This window comes from Oncorhynchus gorbuscha, linkage group LG04, assembly GCF_021184085.1.
Source record: "Oncorhynchus gorbuscha isolate QuinsamMale2020 ecotype Even-year linkage group LG04, OgorEven_v1.0, whole genome shotgun sequence".
Classification (NCBI taxonomy): Eukaryota; Metazoa; Chordata; class Actinopteri; order Salmoniformes; family Salmonidae; genus Oncorhynchus; species Oncorhynchus gorbuscha.
The window spans coordinates 10,965,249-10,983,037 of NC_060176.1; the positions used below are offsets into that span (position 1 = coordinate 10,965,249).

General features: G+C 42.8%; 1 protein-coding gene across 2 annotated transcripts in view; it reads right to left on the reverse strand.

Annotated features, from left to right (window-relative positions):
• LOC124033640 (diacylglycerol lipase-alpha-like) overlaps positions 1-17,789 on the reverse strand; it is a 44,943-nt gene that overhangs the window by 21,482 nt on the left and 5,672 nt on the right. Inside the window, exons 2-11 of one of the 2 annotated variants that reach the window (XM_046345781.1) lie at positions 6,648-6,749; positions 6,251-6,462; positions 2,595-2,696; positions 2,250-2,388; positions 2,058-2,117; positions 1,853-1,940; positions 1,574-1,708; positions 1,354-1,431; positions 1,128-1,252; positions 577-727 (exon numbers count right to left, since the gene is read on the reverse strand). In XM_046345781.1, the coding sequence (XP_046201737.1) occupies positions 577-727; positions 1,128-1,252; positions 1,354-1,431; positions 1,574-1,708; positions 1,853-1,940; positions 2,058-2,117; positions 2,250-2,388; positions 2,595-2,696; positions 6,251-6,462; positions 6,648-6,742 (1,185 nt within the window). In that variant the 5' untranslated portion in view covers positions 6,743-6,749. The remainder of the gene's footprint in view (positions 1-576; positions 728-1,127; positions 1,253-1,353; positions 1,432-1,573; positions 1,709-1,852; positions 1,941-2,057; positions 2,118-2,249; positions 2,389-2,594; positions 2,697-6,250; positions 6,463-6,647; positions 6,750-17,789) is intronic. The other variant, XM_046345782.1, reaches the window with a different exon arrangement.

Here is a 17,789-nt window from a genome sequence, read left to right on the forward strand (position 1 = left end):
GTGTCCTGGCCTAACTCCCTCTGTGATGAGAGTCTGCAGAGTCCAGACCCTCTGCTAGCTAGCCTGCATGGTGTAGTTTAATGGATGGAAAGTCAGACTTGGGCCAGTTAATAGAGAAGTCTGCTTTACAAATTAGTCAGTGTGTTTTGAGTGCTCGTTTTCTCGATACGGCAACGTCCCTCTGCGAACAGAAAATAATTAACAGGTGGAATATTTTGGATGTGATTTGGATAGTATTTATCCAGCCAGACGATTGGCAGTGTGGTTTACTTCCCTTTGTACAGAGCAATGCAAGGCGTTATATTACATGCAAGGTGTTATATTACATATATTATTGAGGGAACTAAGTGCAATATATCAGCAAGAAGTCATTTCGAGAAACAATTCCAAGGAGAGTGATACAGCAAATTGTTGACTGACAAGACAATATGACAAATCATACACCTGTTCATCTGTACTTTGCAAATTGCTTCTACTAACACTGCATGTTGTATCTTCTGTATTCTACTCATGCCTGGTAATTGTCCAGACTGACCCCTGACCTCTAAGTCTGTCACGCGTCCATTTGGTACTCACCGCGTCGTGCCAGGATGTGTAGACAACGTGGACCTGCTTCAGCTCTTTGTCCAGGAAGTGGCGGCGGATAGCCAGGACGTTACAGCCACAACAGTTATCCTCCTCCACTGTCACTGTCTGGGACAGCCTAGAGCCAGACCCTGATGTACAGCTGAGAGAGGAGGAGGAGAAGAGAAGGAGGGAGAGAGGACAGACAAAGAGACGAGAGAGAAGAAAATGGAGAGAGGAAGAGAGAGAAAGGGGAGAGATGGAGAGAGATTACTACAATAGGTCCTTAAATTGAGTGTGTGAGTCTAAAACCCAAACGTATGTGATTCAGTGTATTTAGGTCTTTGTATCACTAGTCAAGTGGTTAGTGCGTGGGTCAGTGTTTTGTCTGAACAGTGGAACACGCTGTGTGTCAGTGCTCCATTGTTTACCCACTGTGTCAGAGAGTGGGGTCTGACCAGAGTGTTATTGTCCCAGTGGATTACCACGTTGTCAATACTGATGAATGTGAAATGTGAAACCGGTGAAAGTGCATGGGATGGGAGGGAGGCAGGCAGACTTACTGGCAGGAGCTGGCCAGGCGGCACAGCCCACACGCAGGCTTCCTTATCAGGTACATGGGCCAGCCATACGCTGCCAGGGCAAACATCATGTAGTAACACACCTCCTTGTACATGCCCATCTCCGTCTGAGGGACACACACACAATGTTAAAAATACATCCAACACAGAGACAGAGGCTACACCGCTGCCTTAGAGGTTCAATAGAAATCCACAAACACACACTCACCGAGTTCTTAAGGTCCAGGTATTTGGTGTTGCGAGTTACAGGCATTCCAGATAAGAAGGCTAAAATGTCATTGTTGGCCTGAAGGAGAAAAACAACTATTTCACACACTAATAAGACTGTCAAACACAAACAGGCCCTCCAACTCTTACCATTTTACCTGTAGCCTATCCCCCCATCCCTCTCTCTTTCTCTCTCCACACTGGTCCCCATCCCCAGTTACCTGGTCCAGGATGGCACCTCTGTTAGACCTCTGTCTCTGGCGAAGCAGCACCAGGCCAGCTATGATGTCACTAGGCACAATGTCCAGATCTCTGAAGAACTCTGCAAACAGGCTGGCCACCTCGGAATACGCATCCTAACAGGAGAGGAGAGATAGAGTTTGAACCATGAATAACCACAAGAATGGATCCCAACCATAACCATTGATTCTCACTGAATAGATTGTATCATACGGGACGTTGGGTGATGGATTGAGGAAAAATAATTATATTTCCCTCACAGACTGTGTGTCCTGGGCTCGGGTGCAGCACATGAAGAACTTCAGTCTCCTGCTCCAGCTGCTGGCTTGGCCCTCCTCTAGCCGGTGTCTGGGGAAGGGAGGTACAGCAGGATGGTTACCTTAGTGTGCTGTGCTGGGTGTGGACAGAGTAGGGTAGTAGTGTGTAGGGCAGATGGTAGTAGTGTGTAGGGAAGAGGGTACCAACCTGAGGGTGCAGGTGGTATACTCTGTAGAGATGGTAGTGTGTAGGGCAGAGGGTACCAACCTGAGGGTTTAGAGATGGTAGTGTGTAGGGCAGATCGTACCAACCTAAGGGTGTACAGACGGTAGTATGCAGGGAAGAGGGTACCAACCTAAGGATGTACAGACTGTAGTATGCAGGGATGAGGGTACCAACCTGAGGGTGTAGGTGGTGAGGTTGCGTTGGCGTCGCCGGGTGGCTTTCAGTTTGACAAATGTGCGTCCCGTGGGGTCAAAGGTACACATGAGGGTGAAGCACACGCTGAAGATCACCAGCCAATTGCACACCACAATCCCTGGGGGGAGACGGGATAGTTTTGATATATTGTGATCTTCATAACGAACCACGCAATGGTGTAAGAAAAGCTAAACATGCCCATGGGCATTTCTACTCCATGACTTTGTTTTACAAGTCCGTCCTTGTTCTCTTTGAAGATTACTCTAGTCTACAACATATTTACTCTAGTGATTGCTGCTCCCTCGTACTCCTTATCTAACTCACCCAAAGCAAGGTTCTTGGCAGTGACATCAGAGCACGGTTGGTAGTATTGGAAAAGCCAGGCGATCCCCACCACTGCATATACCAACTCCACCAACAAGATGGCTGAAAGAGAGAAAGCAGGGAGGGAAGAGAAACAACATTACTCAATATTGTGAAATTAGACAGGATACTTCAGAAAGTATTCAGACCCGTCAACTTTTTCCACATTTTGTTAAGTTACAGGCTAATTCTAAAATGGATTTAAAAAATAAATCAATCCTCAGCAATCTACACACAATACCCCATAAAACAAGTTTAGAAATGGTAGCAACATTTTTGCAAAAAAACGAAATACCTTATTTACAGTTAGCTTCTTATTTTTCAGAGTAAATAACTCACGAACACTAGAGAAGCTTTAACCAAGTTGAATCATTCCCAAAGGTTCTGTACAGCTGTAATCAGACAGCAATACATCTCACATCACAGTTTATATACATCCTACTTAAGACACTCCCTCTCTCCATCCTTAGTTTATGCCCAAGAGAAAGAAGGTAACCAGATACTAACCCTGATTACTCCCTTAAGGGGAACTGACCTCACCCCTCACCTCCTGATCTCAACCCCTCCTTCACAGATATCCATCTGTCTTCCCTATATCAACACATCTCTCTCCTCTCCTCCATCAAACACATTCCAAAGCTTTCTGGGTTGCTACAGATTCTTTCTACTCAATGCTTCGTCTCTATCATTTATTTAATATACCAATGTTCAAAGTTTAGCCGATTCCAACATTACATAAGTATTCGGAACATTTTCTATGAGACTCAAAATTGAGCACAGCTGCATCCTGTTTCCATTTATCATCCCTGAGATGTTTCTACAACTTGATTGGAGTCCACCTGTGGTAAAATCAATTGATTGGACATGATTTGGAAAAGGCACACACCTGTCTATATACGGACCCATAGTGCATGTCATAGCAAAAACCAAGACATGAGGTCGAAGGACATGAGCTCCGAGACAGGATTGTGTCAAGGCACAGATCTGGGGAATAAAATCAAATAATTTCTGCAGCATTGAATGTCCAAAAACAGTGGCCTTCATCATTCTTAAATGGCAGAAGTTTGGAACCGCCAAGACCCTCCCTAGAGCTGTCCGTCCAGCCAAACTGAACAATCGGAGGAGAAGGGCCTTAGTCAAGGAGGTGACTAAGAACCCAATGTTCACTCCTCTGTGGAGATGGGAGAACCATCCAGAAGGACAACCATCTCTGCAGCACTCCATCAATCAGGCATTTATGGTAGAGTGGGCAGATGGAAGCCACTCCTCAGTAAAAGGCACATGACAGCCCGCTTGGAGTTTGCTGAAAGGCACCTAAAAAGACTCTCAAACCATGAGAAGCAAGATTTTTTGCCTGAATGCAAAGCGCCACTTCTGGAAGAAACCTGGCACCATCCCTACGGTGAAGCATGGTGGTGGCAGCATCATGCTGTGGGAATGTTTTTCAGTGGCAGGGACTGGGAGACTAGTCAGGATCGAGGCAAAGACGAACAGAGCAAAGTACAGAGAGATCCTTGATGAAAAACTGCTCCAGAGCGCGCAGGACCTCAGACTGGGGCGAAGGTTCACCTTCCAACAGGACGACGACCCTAAGCACACAGCCAAGACAAAGCAGGAGTGGATTCGGGACAAGTCTCAATGTCCTTGAGTGGCCCAGCCAGAGCCCGGACTTGAACCCGATCAAACTTCTCTGAAGAGACCCGAAAATAGCTGTGCAGGAACGCTCCCCATCCAACCTATAGCTTGAGATCTGCAGGAAATGGGAGAAACTCCCGAAATAAAGATGTGACAAGCTTGTAGAGTCATACACAAGAAGACTTGATGCTATGATCATTGCCAAATGTGCTTCAACAAAGTACTGAGTAAAGGGTCTGAAAACTTAAATAAAATGTAATATTTCCGTTTAGAGTTTTTAAATAAATTAATAAACATTTCTAAAAATCTGTTTTTGCTTTGTCATTATGAGGGAAAAAAACAATTGAATCAGTTTAAGGAAAATACTAACATAATCAAATGTGGAAAAGTCAAGGGGTCTGAATACTTTCCGAAGGCACTGTATGTTAAGCATGACATGCATAAAGTGGGGCAAAAAGTATTTAGTCAGCCACCAACTGTGCAAGTTCTCCCACTTAAAAAGATGAGGCCTGTAATTTTCATCAGAGGTACACTTCAACTATGACAGGCAAAATGAGAAGAAAAAAAATCCAGAAAATCACATTGTAGGATTTTTAATTAATTTATTTACAAATTATGGTGGATAATAAGTATTTGGTCAATAACAAAAGTTACTCAATACTTTGTTATATACCATTTGTTGGCAATGACAGAGATCAAACGTTTTCTGTCTTCACAAGGTTTTCACACACTGTTGCTGGTATTTTGGCCCATTCCTCCATGCAGATCTCCTCTAAAGCAGTGATGTTTTGGAGCTGTTGCTGGGCAACACGGACTTTCAACTCCCTCCAAAGATTTTCTATTTTCTAGATTTTCTGGCTAGGCCACTCCATGACCTTGAAATGCTTCTTAAGAAGCCACTCATTCGTTGCCCGGGTGGTGTGTTTGGGATCATTGTCATGCTGAAAACCCCAGCCAAGTTTCATCTTCAATGCCCTTGCTGATGGAAGGAGGTTTCACTCAAAATCTCACGATACATGGCTCCATTCATTCTTTCCTTTACACGGATCAGTTGTCCACCCCCATGCTTCACAGTAGGTATGGTGTTCTTTGGATGCAACTCAGCATTCTTCAACGAGTTGAATTTTTACCAAAAAGGTATATTTTGGTTTCATCTGACCATATGACATTCTCCCAACCTTCTTCTGGATCATCCAAATGCTCTCTAGCAAACTTCAGACGGGCCTGGACATGTACTGGCTTAAGCAGGACGACACATCTGGCACTGCAGGATTTGAGTCCCTGGCGGAGTAGTGTGTTACTGATGGTAGGCTTTGTTACTTTGGTCCCAGCTCTCTGCAGGTCATTCACTAGGTCCCCCCGTGTGGTTCTGGGATTTTTGCTCACCGTTCTTGTGATCATTTTGACCCCATGGGGTGAGATCTTGTGAGATCTTCCTAATAATTGCTCCCACAGTTGATTTCTTCAAACCAAGCTGCTTGCCTATTGAAGATTCAGTCTTCCCAGCCTGGTGCAGGTCTACAATTGTATTTCTGGTGTCCTTTGACAGCTCTTTGGTCTTGGCCATAGTGGAGTTTGGAGTGTGACTGTTTGAGGTTGTGGACAGGTGTCTTTTATACTGATAACAAGTTCAAACAGGTGCCATTAATACAGGTAACGAGTGGAGGACAGAGGAGCCTCTTAAAGAAGTTGTTACAGGTCTGTGAGAGCCAGAAATCTTGCTTGTTTGTAGGTGACCAAATACTTATTTTCCACCATAATTTGCAAATCAATTCATAAAAAATCCTACAATGTGATTTTCTGGATTTTTCCCCCTCATTTTGTCTGTCATAGTTGAAGTGTGCCTATGATGAAAATTACAGGCCTCTCTCGTCTTTTTAAGTGGGAGAACTTGTATAATTGGTGGCTGACTAAATACTTTTTTGCCCCACTGTACATACATATATATAGTGTGTCTGTGATAACATGCTGGTGTGTCTTACCTAGTCGTATGTAGATGACATATTGCACAGCTTCTCTGGGTTGTGTGTAGAGGATGCTGCCTCTCATACTGAGCCATATGATAGCACTCTCACAGATCAGGCAGCTGACCAAGATGCCCAGGTACCCCCGGCCATGGTCCACTAGGGTGACCGAGCAGGACTGGTCCGAGCCATAGGGCAGGCCGAACAGAACCACAGACAGAACCACCAGCCTGGGAGGGGGAGAGAGGGGCATGGTCCCACAGATGACACACCCATGGTTCAGACAATATTTTTTGGGGTAAATATTCCATCTCATATACAGCTTCATACTTTTAGCTTGGTGAGGGGACTCCGGACCACAGACAGACACAGGAACATACACTCACAGAGAAAAACATCAAAACGCAGTACTCACCAGATGCAGTGCAGTAGAAAGAGGAAGAGGGCGGGCAGCACTAGGTCATCACTGCCAACTGACCAGCGCCGCCGAAACATCACCATACCAGGCATCACTGCCCTGTGAGGGAGAGAGGAAGAACAGCACATTACGACACAAATCTTCACAACCTTGAACAAAAGAGCGCTTAAAATAGTGGTTTAACACACACCCTTGGCTTTAACAAATCCTGCCCACAGTACCCAGCATCGCTGCCCTCTGAGAAAGCAAGAGAGGACGAGAAATGTAAAAAAAGCAATGTCCACATCATGGCGTGATCAAAAGGCCAGACCCTCTTTCCCCACTGACCAGCTTTCATAATAGCCAAGAATTCCTCAAAGCTCTGCAGCATCAGTCAGACTATAGAAGAACTATCAGTACGCTCTGTTTCTTCTCACAATGAAACTCTTCAGATGGAAAGAGAGAGGTGAAATGGAAATATGGAGGTAAAGAGAGTGTGAGAGGGAGACAGTGGGATAATGGCTAAGATAGTTTATGTGGATAATGTGGCCCAGGTAAATGAGAGAGGACTTGTTTTAATGGGTCTGTTTGTTACCATATGCTCTGGTAACATGAACACCCCTTTTCATTCTTCCCTTCATCCAAAAGGGCAGTCGAAAACAAGTCACGTGCCTTAGGCCTAAATTGAACTGAAGTAAAAGAGAGGGAGAGCGTGAGGGATCTGGAGAGGTGGCTAGCCTTAGCTTATAGTGGTATTCCGTTAGCATATTTGGTCAAAACAGAAGCAAAGTCTACTGTTACAAAACACATGGGTAGCAGATGGTTAAAACCGTGTAAGGAACACCTAGTGTAACAGTGTACCAAGTTTGTGACTAATTTTTATAGAGAATTTAAATAAAGCGTGGGGGCAGGGATCCTAAAACTGCATAAAGTCGGCAACTACATATTCCATGATTTTCAAGACAACTATGTCTAGTGTATGCTTCAATAAAGGCTGGGTAAAACAGTGGGACAGGTTTATATGGTCTCACTACAGGTTAGGACAACATTACTGCTCTGCCACATGGCTTCCTGTGGGTGTGATTCACATTATAGAGAAGAGGGAAGGAGGGGAATGAGAGAAGAGGGGAAAAAAGGAATAAGAGTAAATCCCTTGTCATTTAGGCCAAAACAAAAAATTAGATTAATGAAATATAGCAGGTGCCACAATGTAAGAGGTCTGTCCTCTACCACTTGAGACAGTGACATCATCACTCCAAACCCTCCTCTCCTCCAGGCCGTGTGTTATAGCCTAGATACAGGTTGCAGTCCCCATGGGAATCTTACCAGTGGAACACACTACCACTTTAATTGGAAAGGCTATATTAATAGGATCAGTGAAGCAGCACACTCTCCCATACCAATAAGCCAATATGTTTTTATTGAATCTGATTAGGCCTAGATTTAGAAAAGTCTGGGACAGGTATTGACGGAGGAGATGACTGAGGAGAAGGCTCCCGGGTGGCGCAGCATTCTAAGGCACTGCATCTCAGTGCTAGAGGTGTCACTAGACACCCTGGTTCAAATCCAGGCTGTATCACAACAGACCGTGATTGGGAGTCCCATAGGGTGGCGCACAATTGGCCCAGCGTCTTCTGGGTTTGGCCGGTGTAGGCAGTCATTGTAAATAAGAATTTGTTCTTAACTGAACTGCCTAGTAAAATAAAGGTGAAATAAAAATAAAATTGTAGGGAGAAGCAGTTTCTGTTCTCAAACCCCTAACTGTCCCTTCATCTTTCAGAAAGTATATTAGGTTACATATTAACTATTATCATTGCTTGCCTTTTTTTTTTGTAAGCCCAAGTACTACAACACAGGCTGATCCATACTCCTTGGTTTGGCTGTACTCCATTAGTGCTCATACTGACAACACCCAGCTCATCTCACAGTAATATCCACTGTCCAACTCCAAGCCCTCCCATATGGCAGTGACCTCCCCAGAGCCCACTCAAGCAGTGTTCCGCCGTCCAGTGACCTCTGCTGAAATAGGGTTTTCTACTGTAGCTTCAAAACGAGGATATTAATCATTCTCAGTGTATGTCTTAAACCCACAGGCCACCACATGCGCTTAGCATAGGGCATCCATCACCCTAGAGATGTGTAAGACACTGGGTAAACATTTATCAAATGCACTTAGGTAGGTAGAACTGGGGTTCTGTTGAATTTGAAAACTTTTGAAAGCATTTTCTTTCGTGGTGTAACATGAAGAAATAATTGAGAAATATTGTAGGGATATAATAATGAGCCATTTTATTCAACAGACTCAGCATCAACAACATGGCAGGAAAGCTAAGTGATACTAAGAGACTCAGCGAGACTAAGAGGCTTCCAGGTCATAAAGACCTCAAAGAAGAACATTTTAGGAATGTGGATGGCACCTTCAGCTTGGAAATGCAGAGACCATATTAAGCTGTTAGAAATGTCCCAAAACCAGTTGAAGAGAGAACATACAGTACCAGTCAAAGGTTTGCACAGTCCTACTCATTCCAGGGTTTCTCTTTATTTTTTTAAACAATTTTCTACATTGTAGAATAGTGAAGACATCATAACTATTACATTTCACACATGGAATCATGTAGTATAAAATAAAAATTAAAGTGTTAAAACAAATCAAAATATATTTGATACATTTGAGATTCTTCAAAGTAGCCACCCTTCGTCTTGATGACAGCTTTGCACACTCTTAGCATTCTCTCAACCAGTTTCATGAGGTAGCCCCCCGGAATGCATTTCAATTCACAGGTGTGACTTGTTAAGTTAATTTGTGGAATGTTTTTCCTTCTTAAGCCGTTTGAGCCAATCAGTTGTGATGTGACAAGGTAGTGTTGGTATACAGAAAGTTGCCCTATTTGGTAAAAGACCAAATCCATATTATGGCAAGAACAGCTCAAATGAGCAAAGAGAAACGACAGTCCGTTAAAATAATGTCTTTATCGTGTTCCTTTGGGGAAATGTAGTATTGTGTAAGTGGTTTCAGGCCACTCTGCAAGACAGTTCTCTATTTTCTGTCAACTGTGAGTCATAGAATCTCTCACTACTACAATCTATTCTAATTTGGATCTGTGAATCTAATTTGGATCTGTGAATCCAACTAACATGTGTTTTGTGGAATGTTTGTATGACAAGTCCCTGCATGTGAGAAATGTTTTGTTCCCCACACAGCACACCCAGAGGAACCACTTCAGCATAATGCTTTGTCTGTCCAGTGACGTCACTCAAAACCCTTTCCTGTATTAAAATGACCTAGTGGCCTCATGGGTGGAATATTAACATTTTCACAATTTCATAACTTTAATTTCACATACATACATACATACATACATACATACATACATACATACATACATACATACATACATACATACATACATACATACAGCTCAAAAAAATAAAGGGTACACTAAAATAACACATCCTAGATCTGAATTAATGAAATTCTTATTAAATACCTTTTTCTTTACATAGTTGAATGTGCTGACAACAAAATCACAAAAATGATCAATGGAAATCAAATTTATCAACCCATGGAGGTCTGGATTTGGAGTTACACTCGAAATTAAAGTGGAAAACCACACTACAGGCTGATCCAAGTTTGATGTAATGTCCTTAAAACAAGTCAAAATGTATGACCTCCCTACAAAGCCTGGGCATGCTCCTGATGAGGTGGCGGATGGTCTCCTGAGGGATCTCCTCCCAGACCTGGACTAAAGCATCCGCCAACTCCTGGACAGTCTGTGGTACAACGTGGCGTTAGTTGATGGAGCGAGACATGATGTCCCAGATGTGCTCAATTGGATTCAGGTCTGGGGAACGGGCGGGCCAGTCCATAGCATCAATGCCTTCCTCTTGCAGGAACTGCTGACACACTCCAGCCACATGAGGTCTAGCATTGTCTTGCATTAGGAGGAACCCAGGGCCAACCGCACCAGCATATGGTCTCACAAGGTGTCTGAGGATCTCATCTCGGGACCTAATGGCAGTCAGGCTACCTCTGACATGGAAGGCTGTGCGGCCCCCCAAATAAATGCCACCCCACACCATGACTGACCCACCGCCAAACCGGTCATGCTGGAGGATGTTGCAGGCAGCAGAACGTTCTCCACGGTGTCTCCAGACTGTCACATGTGCTCAGTGTGAACCGGTTTTCATCTGTGAAGAGCACAGGGCGCCAATCTTGGTGTTCTCTGGCAAATGCCAAACGTCCTGCACGGTGTTGGGCTGTAAGCACAACCCCCACCTGTGGACGTCGGGCCCTCATACCACCCTCATGGAGGCTGTTTCTGACCGTTTGAGCAGACACATGCACATTTGTGGCCTGCTAGAGGTCATTTTGCAGGGCTCTGGCAGTGCTCCTCCTGCTCCTCCTTGCACAAAGGCAGAGGTCCTGCTGCTGGGTTGTTGCCCTCCTACGGCCTCCTCCACGTCTCCTGATGTACTGGCCTGTCTCCTGGTAGCACCTCCATGCTCTGGACACTACGCTGACAGACACAGCAAACCTTGTCACATCTCATTTTGATCTATCAAATAACTGATGGACACAGTAATATTTCAGTAGTGAAATTAGGTTTATTGGATTAACAGAACATTTGCAATATGAATCATAACAAAATTAGACCGGTGCATAAATTTGGGCACCCCAATAGAAAAATCACATCAATATTTAGTAGAGCCTCCTTTTGCTAAAATAACAGCCTCTAGACGCTTCCCATAGCCTCTAATGAGTGTCTGGATTCTGGATGAAGGTATTTTGGACCATTCCTCCTTGCAAAACATCTCCAGTTCAGTTAGGTTTGATGGTTGCCGAGCATAGACAGCCCGCTTCAAATCATCCCACAGATTCTCAGATTCTCTTGCACCCCAGTATCTACCTGCACATCATAATCTGCACATATATCACTCCAGTATTAATGCTAAATTGTAATTATTTTCACCTCTATGGACAATTTACTGCCACCTCTATGGACAATTTACTGCCGACCTCCCTACATCTGCACACACTGTACAAATATCTATTTTTATTTTCTGTTATTGACTGTACGTTTGTTTGTGTTTTTGTTCTTGGTCGCACAGCTATGCTTCATCTTGGCCAGGTCGCAGTTTTAAATGAGAACTTGTTCTCACCTAGCCTACCTTGTTAAATAATGTTTTTTTGCCCATACAGATGGGTAAAGTCATGTTCACAATTAACTATTTTACACGGCCATTTGTTTAGTGAGCTATACTACATTTGACAGTAGGTTTAACACCGGATCCCTATTTCACATACTAGTTACAGCAGGTTTATTGTGCCAAGCGTGTTTATGCAGCACATTAAACCAAACTGTTCCTGTCTCATACAGCATTTTGAGTCTAACTGCGGCAGTCTCCACGTGCCATTTGCATCAGGTCAAGTGTAAGTGGGTCACACAGTGATGCTTCATGTTTAAGTTTGGTAAGCAAACATCTTGCCTCCCTCGCTCTCTCCGTTTTAGGCCAACTCAGGAGGGTTCGCCCATAAAAGCAAATAGACGGTCTCTGGACCTTAGCACATCTCTGCAAACACAGAGAGCAATACAACTGGTTTGAAAATAAACAATCCAGGTTATCACTCCCATTACTGTCATAAAGCTCTAAATGGTGTTATTTGTAATGCTTTCCTTCAGGTGAGGTTAGAAAAAGGCTGCTCTCATATAGACTAGGCCTACTATTAAATCAAACATTACAGAGAAAATTCATTTTCAAAAAGCTTGGTAAAATCAGGTTAACTTCTTATCAAACACACTGCCTATCACCCTAGGTGGCCTTTTACCTGATAGAAAATCATCATAGTAGAGTAATTGAGGCTATGACCCACACCCACCCACTCCAAACCATCAGCACCAACTTGGACCCACATTTAATTTCACAGCCATTTGAGGCCTGATGAATTTGAGGAGGTAGGATAGATGGAGGTATATTGGTAAGTAATTTGATGTGTGATTAGTAGATTAGTTATTTAAATGCAGTCCAATTATCCCCAGTCCAATGCTTCAGCCTCTCTGTCGGTATGGCTGGTTGACATTCTTTGACACTTAATCTGAAAGCTAGCTCTCATTGCAATGCCTTTGGAGGGGACTGTGTATATGGTGGTATCTAGAATTATTGGATCCCTTGATAAAGACAAGCCCAAAAAAATACAGTATAAAAATACTGAGCTATATTGTGTGCCTCAAAAATACAAACAATTGTATGACCTAAAAATATAATTTCCCAAAGAGATTTTGTTGAATAAGTAATAAAATAAAAAAATCGGAAAGAAAAAGGGCTCAAAATTATTGGATCTATCGGTTTTCAAAAATCCAGCACCCTCCAAGGATAACGTTGAGCCTTTTTCTAAACTGTTTTATAGGATTGGAGAAACCATTGGGATTGATCATAGACCATTCCTCCATACAGAATCCTTCTATATCCTTCCTCTATACTTATGGACTTATGTGTGCTTGGGGTCAATGTCTTGCTGGAAGATTCACAAGTTTCAGTCTCCTGGCAGAGGCAACCAGGATTTTGGTTAAAACGTCATGGTACTTGATAAAATTCTTGATGTTATTGACCTTATTCAGTGCCCCTGGAGATTGCTAAACAGCATTGGAATTTGGATTGGAACCGGTGCTATGGGTCATTTCCATGTAAAATACTCATGAGCACCAACATGTTAGTTTTCATTTGACATGCTCCTATGAACTTGTCAAATGAAAACTATGAGTTATATATATATATATATATATATAGTAGAAAAGGCCCATGGAGTTGGTGGAATACTCCTTTAATTCATTGCCATTTACTCAGCTGGGCCAGGGGCGCTTTAATTAGGTCAGGTGGAAATGTCCTACAGATCTCAACTCCATAAAAGGAGGAAATTGCCATCGCCTGATCTCGCTGCTTTCTCTTCCCTAAATCCATCTGATCCAGAAGTTCTGTGCGTCCATGAATCCACGTAAGTCCACCGACTCTTACCTTTCATCTGAATGATCTGTGGTGATCGGGAGAGTGGGCCATTCAGTTATTGTTATCACCGCGGAGCGCGGCTTGGAGCGCACGCTTCAAACATATTGTGTAATGTGAATTGTTAATAATGACTGCTATGATTTGATCTTTGATTATGAATTTGATTGTATACATGTTATTTGTTTCCTTTGTGATGCAGCACAGACTACCAGTAAATATACCACTTTATGGTTAAAGGAATTCCTGCCTCAGTCTCATACATTCCTCTGTCACCTGACCACCTGTTCACCTTCACTGTCAGTCATCCTACCTGTCCAGCAACCCACACAGATTCCACTAATCTTTCATAAATATATATATGAGAAATTAAGGAATATATTTTTTATGTAAACGTTACCCTAAAAAAATGGATAAACAAAGGCGTCAATTTCTTGTCAAACATATGAAAAATGAGTCTTAGAAAACATCTACCAGAAAAAGTCTTAAAAGAGTATCATAAAAACACAAAACACATTTACACTGAACAAAAATATAAACACGTGTCCCATGTTTCATGAGCTGAAATAAAAGATCCTAAAAATGTTCCATACACACAAGTTAATTTCTCATATTTTGTGCAGAAATGTTTACATCCCCGTTAGTAAGCATTTGTAATTTGCCAGGCTAATCCATCCACCTGACAGGTGTGGCATTTCAAGAAGCTGATTAAACAGCTCGATCATTACACATGTGTACCTTGTGCTGGAGACAATAATAGGCCACTCTAAAATGTGCAGTTTTGTCATACAACACAATGCCACAGATGTCTCAAGTTGAGGGAGCATGCAATTGGCATGCTGACTACAGGAATGTCCACCAAAGCCATTGCCAGAGAATTTAATGTTCATTTCTTTACCATAAGCCACCTCCAACGTTGTTTTAGAGAATTTGGCAGTACGTCCAACCGGCCTCATAACTGCAGGCCACGTGTAACATGCCAGCCCAAGACCTCCACATCCAGCTTCTTCACCTGCGGGATCATCAGAGACAAGCCACCGGACACCTGCACAACTTAAGAATTTCTGCACATGTCGCGTGGTTCGTTCTGCGTTGTTGTGTACTTTTAATTAGGACGCTGCCACAACTGAAGTTCTGCTAGTGGAATTATTTTTATTTGCCCTGAACACGAAGAGACAACACACATTATGTTAACCCTTGGCACAGTCCTAGCTCTCAGGCACCTTGCTAGCCAAAGGTCAGGCAAAAGAGAACAATAAGGGGGTACGGAAATACAGATAACCCGCAATGGGCAAAAACAAAATATACAAGACTGTTACAATCACATGTACAATATTGATATGAAAAAGTGTTTGTACACCAAAGAAAAACATTAGCTATGCAGCTGTAATTAAATAACACTATTATTATCATCATCCCCTCTTGACCTGGCCTATTTGAATTGGTCTTTGTGTGCAATTTGGGGCATAATCTAGGGGAACAACATCACACTGGTACACACACACACGCACACACACTGTCAGAAACATCACAGGGAACCTCATCTGCATGCATGTTGTCCTCCCCAGGTCTTGACCTGACTGCAGTTCAGTGTCTTAATTCACTTCTGTGGGGAAATGCTCACCTTTGATGGCCACTGGCACGTTGCTTGTACCGGGAAGATTGCAGACCGCGTGTATGGTATGGGAGAGCGGTATACTCACCCATATGTCAACATTGTGAACAGAGTGCCCCATGGTGGCGGTGGGGTTACGGTATGGGCGGGCATAAGCTACGGACAATGAACACAACTGTATTTTATCAATGGCAATTTCAATGCACAGAGATACTGTGACGAGATCCTGAGGCCCATCGTTGTGCCATTCATCCGCCGCATGACAATGCACAGAGATACTGTGACGAGATCCTGAGGCCCATCGTTGTGCCATTCATCCGCCGCATGACAATGCACAGAGATACTGTGACGAGATCCTGAGGCCCATCGTTGTGCCATTCATCCGCCGCATGACAATGCACAGAGATACTGTGACGAGATCCTGAGGCCCATCGTTGTGCCATTCATCGGCCGCATGACAACGCACAGCCCCATGTCACAAGGATCTGTTCACAATTCCTGGAAACTGAAAATATCCCAGTTTTTCCATGGCCTGCATACTCACCAGACATGTCACCCACTGAGCATGTTTGGGATGCTCTGGATCGATGTGTACAACAGCGTGTTCAACTTCCCACCAATATCCAGCAATTTCACAGTCAGTAAAGAGGAGTGGGACAACATTCCACAGACCACAATCAACAGCCTGATCAACTCTATGCTAAGGAGATGTGTCACGCTGCATGAGGCAAATGGTGGTCACACCAGATACGTACTAGTTTGCTGATCCATGCCCCAAATTAGATTTTTTTAAGTATCTTTTAACAGATGCATATCTGTATTCACATTCAGGTGAAATCCATAGATTAGGGTCCAATTCATTAAAATTGCCTGATATCCTTATCTGAACTGTAACTCAGTAAAATCTTTGAAATTGTTGCATTTATATTTTTGTTCAGTAGTTTAAGAAACATTGCCTTGTGCCTTAAAATTCCATTACCAAAACCCCACATATCTTTTAGATATTTTCAAATATTTCTCCCTCATGAGAAGGGAGGATAATTAAAAAGTTCACAGAAGTAAGAAGGTAGAGACCTATCAACTAGCTAGTGTTTTTACTATGATAAATTTTGTTTATGAATGATTTGGTTATTAAAAACTGAAATTGTGTTACCAAATCGGTAACAGAATATCTGCAATTAAACTGGCTACACTGGGAAATCCTAACAGTCACAAACCACAGTTGCTACCGTCCTCCCTTCCACTGCCATACTGTTATGTTCAGCTGATAACGGTTTTCTTTCTATTTCTGTCATCTGGTCATCAAAGAAAAAATGTGAAAACTCTGGACAACCCCTACCGGCAGGTAGCCTAGCGGTGAAGAGTGTTGGGCCAGTAACAGAAAGGTCGCTGGTTCAAAATGGCGGAGTGATTTCTGCATATTGCACCCTTAAATGTGAAAGACACATTTTGGTTGAATGCATTCATTTGTGCAACTGACCACGTACCTCGCTCTCCAATGCATGTCACCTCTCCCAGCTCTTACTGACATCTACCCAGGACCTCCCTCTCATTCCATTTACTGGAACCAGCATCTTCACCCACTGAGCACCGACCGACACCGGACAGAGTTGTCAGTCCACCCTGGCCTTGATTTCAATGTCCACAGTCATAGTTTTTTGGTCCAGTCTGGAGCAGAGTTTATTTCAACACAGACATCTGGACCAACCTTCATCTGGCCTAAACATAGATGTCCATGATTGGGTCAGATTTGGTCCAGTCCGGACCAAATCTGAACCAATCATAGACATCTATGTGTCGCAGGTTTGGACAGTAGAGTACAGTAGAGTAAAGAAAAGTAGAGATTAGAGTATAATGTAGTACTCTAATTTCTGGTATTGTATTGAACACAGCTGTACTGAGAGTTTTTCAAACTCAAGGTGTCATGTCACAGCTGACACCCCATTCTTTCTGAAGACATCTTTGAATTTGGAGCAGACATTTTTTGGAAAAGAAATATCACTCAGCTTGTGACCATTTACCTCAATGATGTTACCATCTTTGCTTAGGTCTTTCAATGTGGTTTTGTAAAATGTTCAGTGTACATTTGTTGAATTACACCTTGTGCATAGAGTTGTATGGGTTGATAAACTTTAAAATCAATAGTTTTTGTTTGGCATACATTTTAATTGGGTTTGCCCTTCGAAAGAACAATGCATATGCAGAAAATACCTCATTCTGTAAAATATGTTGGTGGATCTTTGACACTCGGGAGGCAGTGTACTTCAATTTCATAAAACATTTTAGAAAAAAGGCTTAGTGTCGTTATCCTCATAATGGGAGGACTTTTGTTACACTTTCAAGTAAGTTATTTAGAGAAAACACTGACAACTGTAATAATACATTTGATCCAATACCTCTAATAAATCCTTAAATACAGTAATGCAATTTCTTCTCATAAATCAGGGAGAAACCACACGGTTCTATGCAACAGGAAGGTTCTATTTTCTCTGTCCAGGCTCAGACATCAAAATGAATATATATAAAAACTCCCAGTAATTTATTGG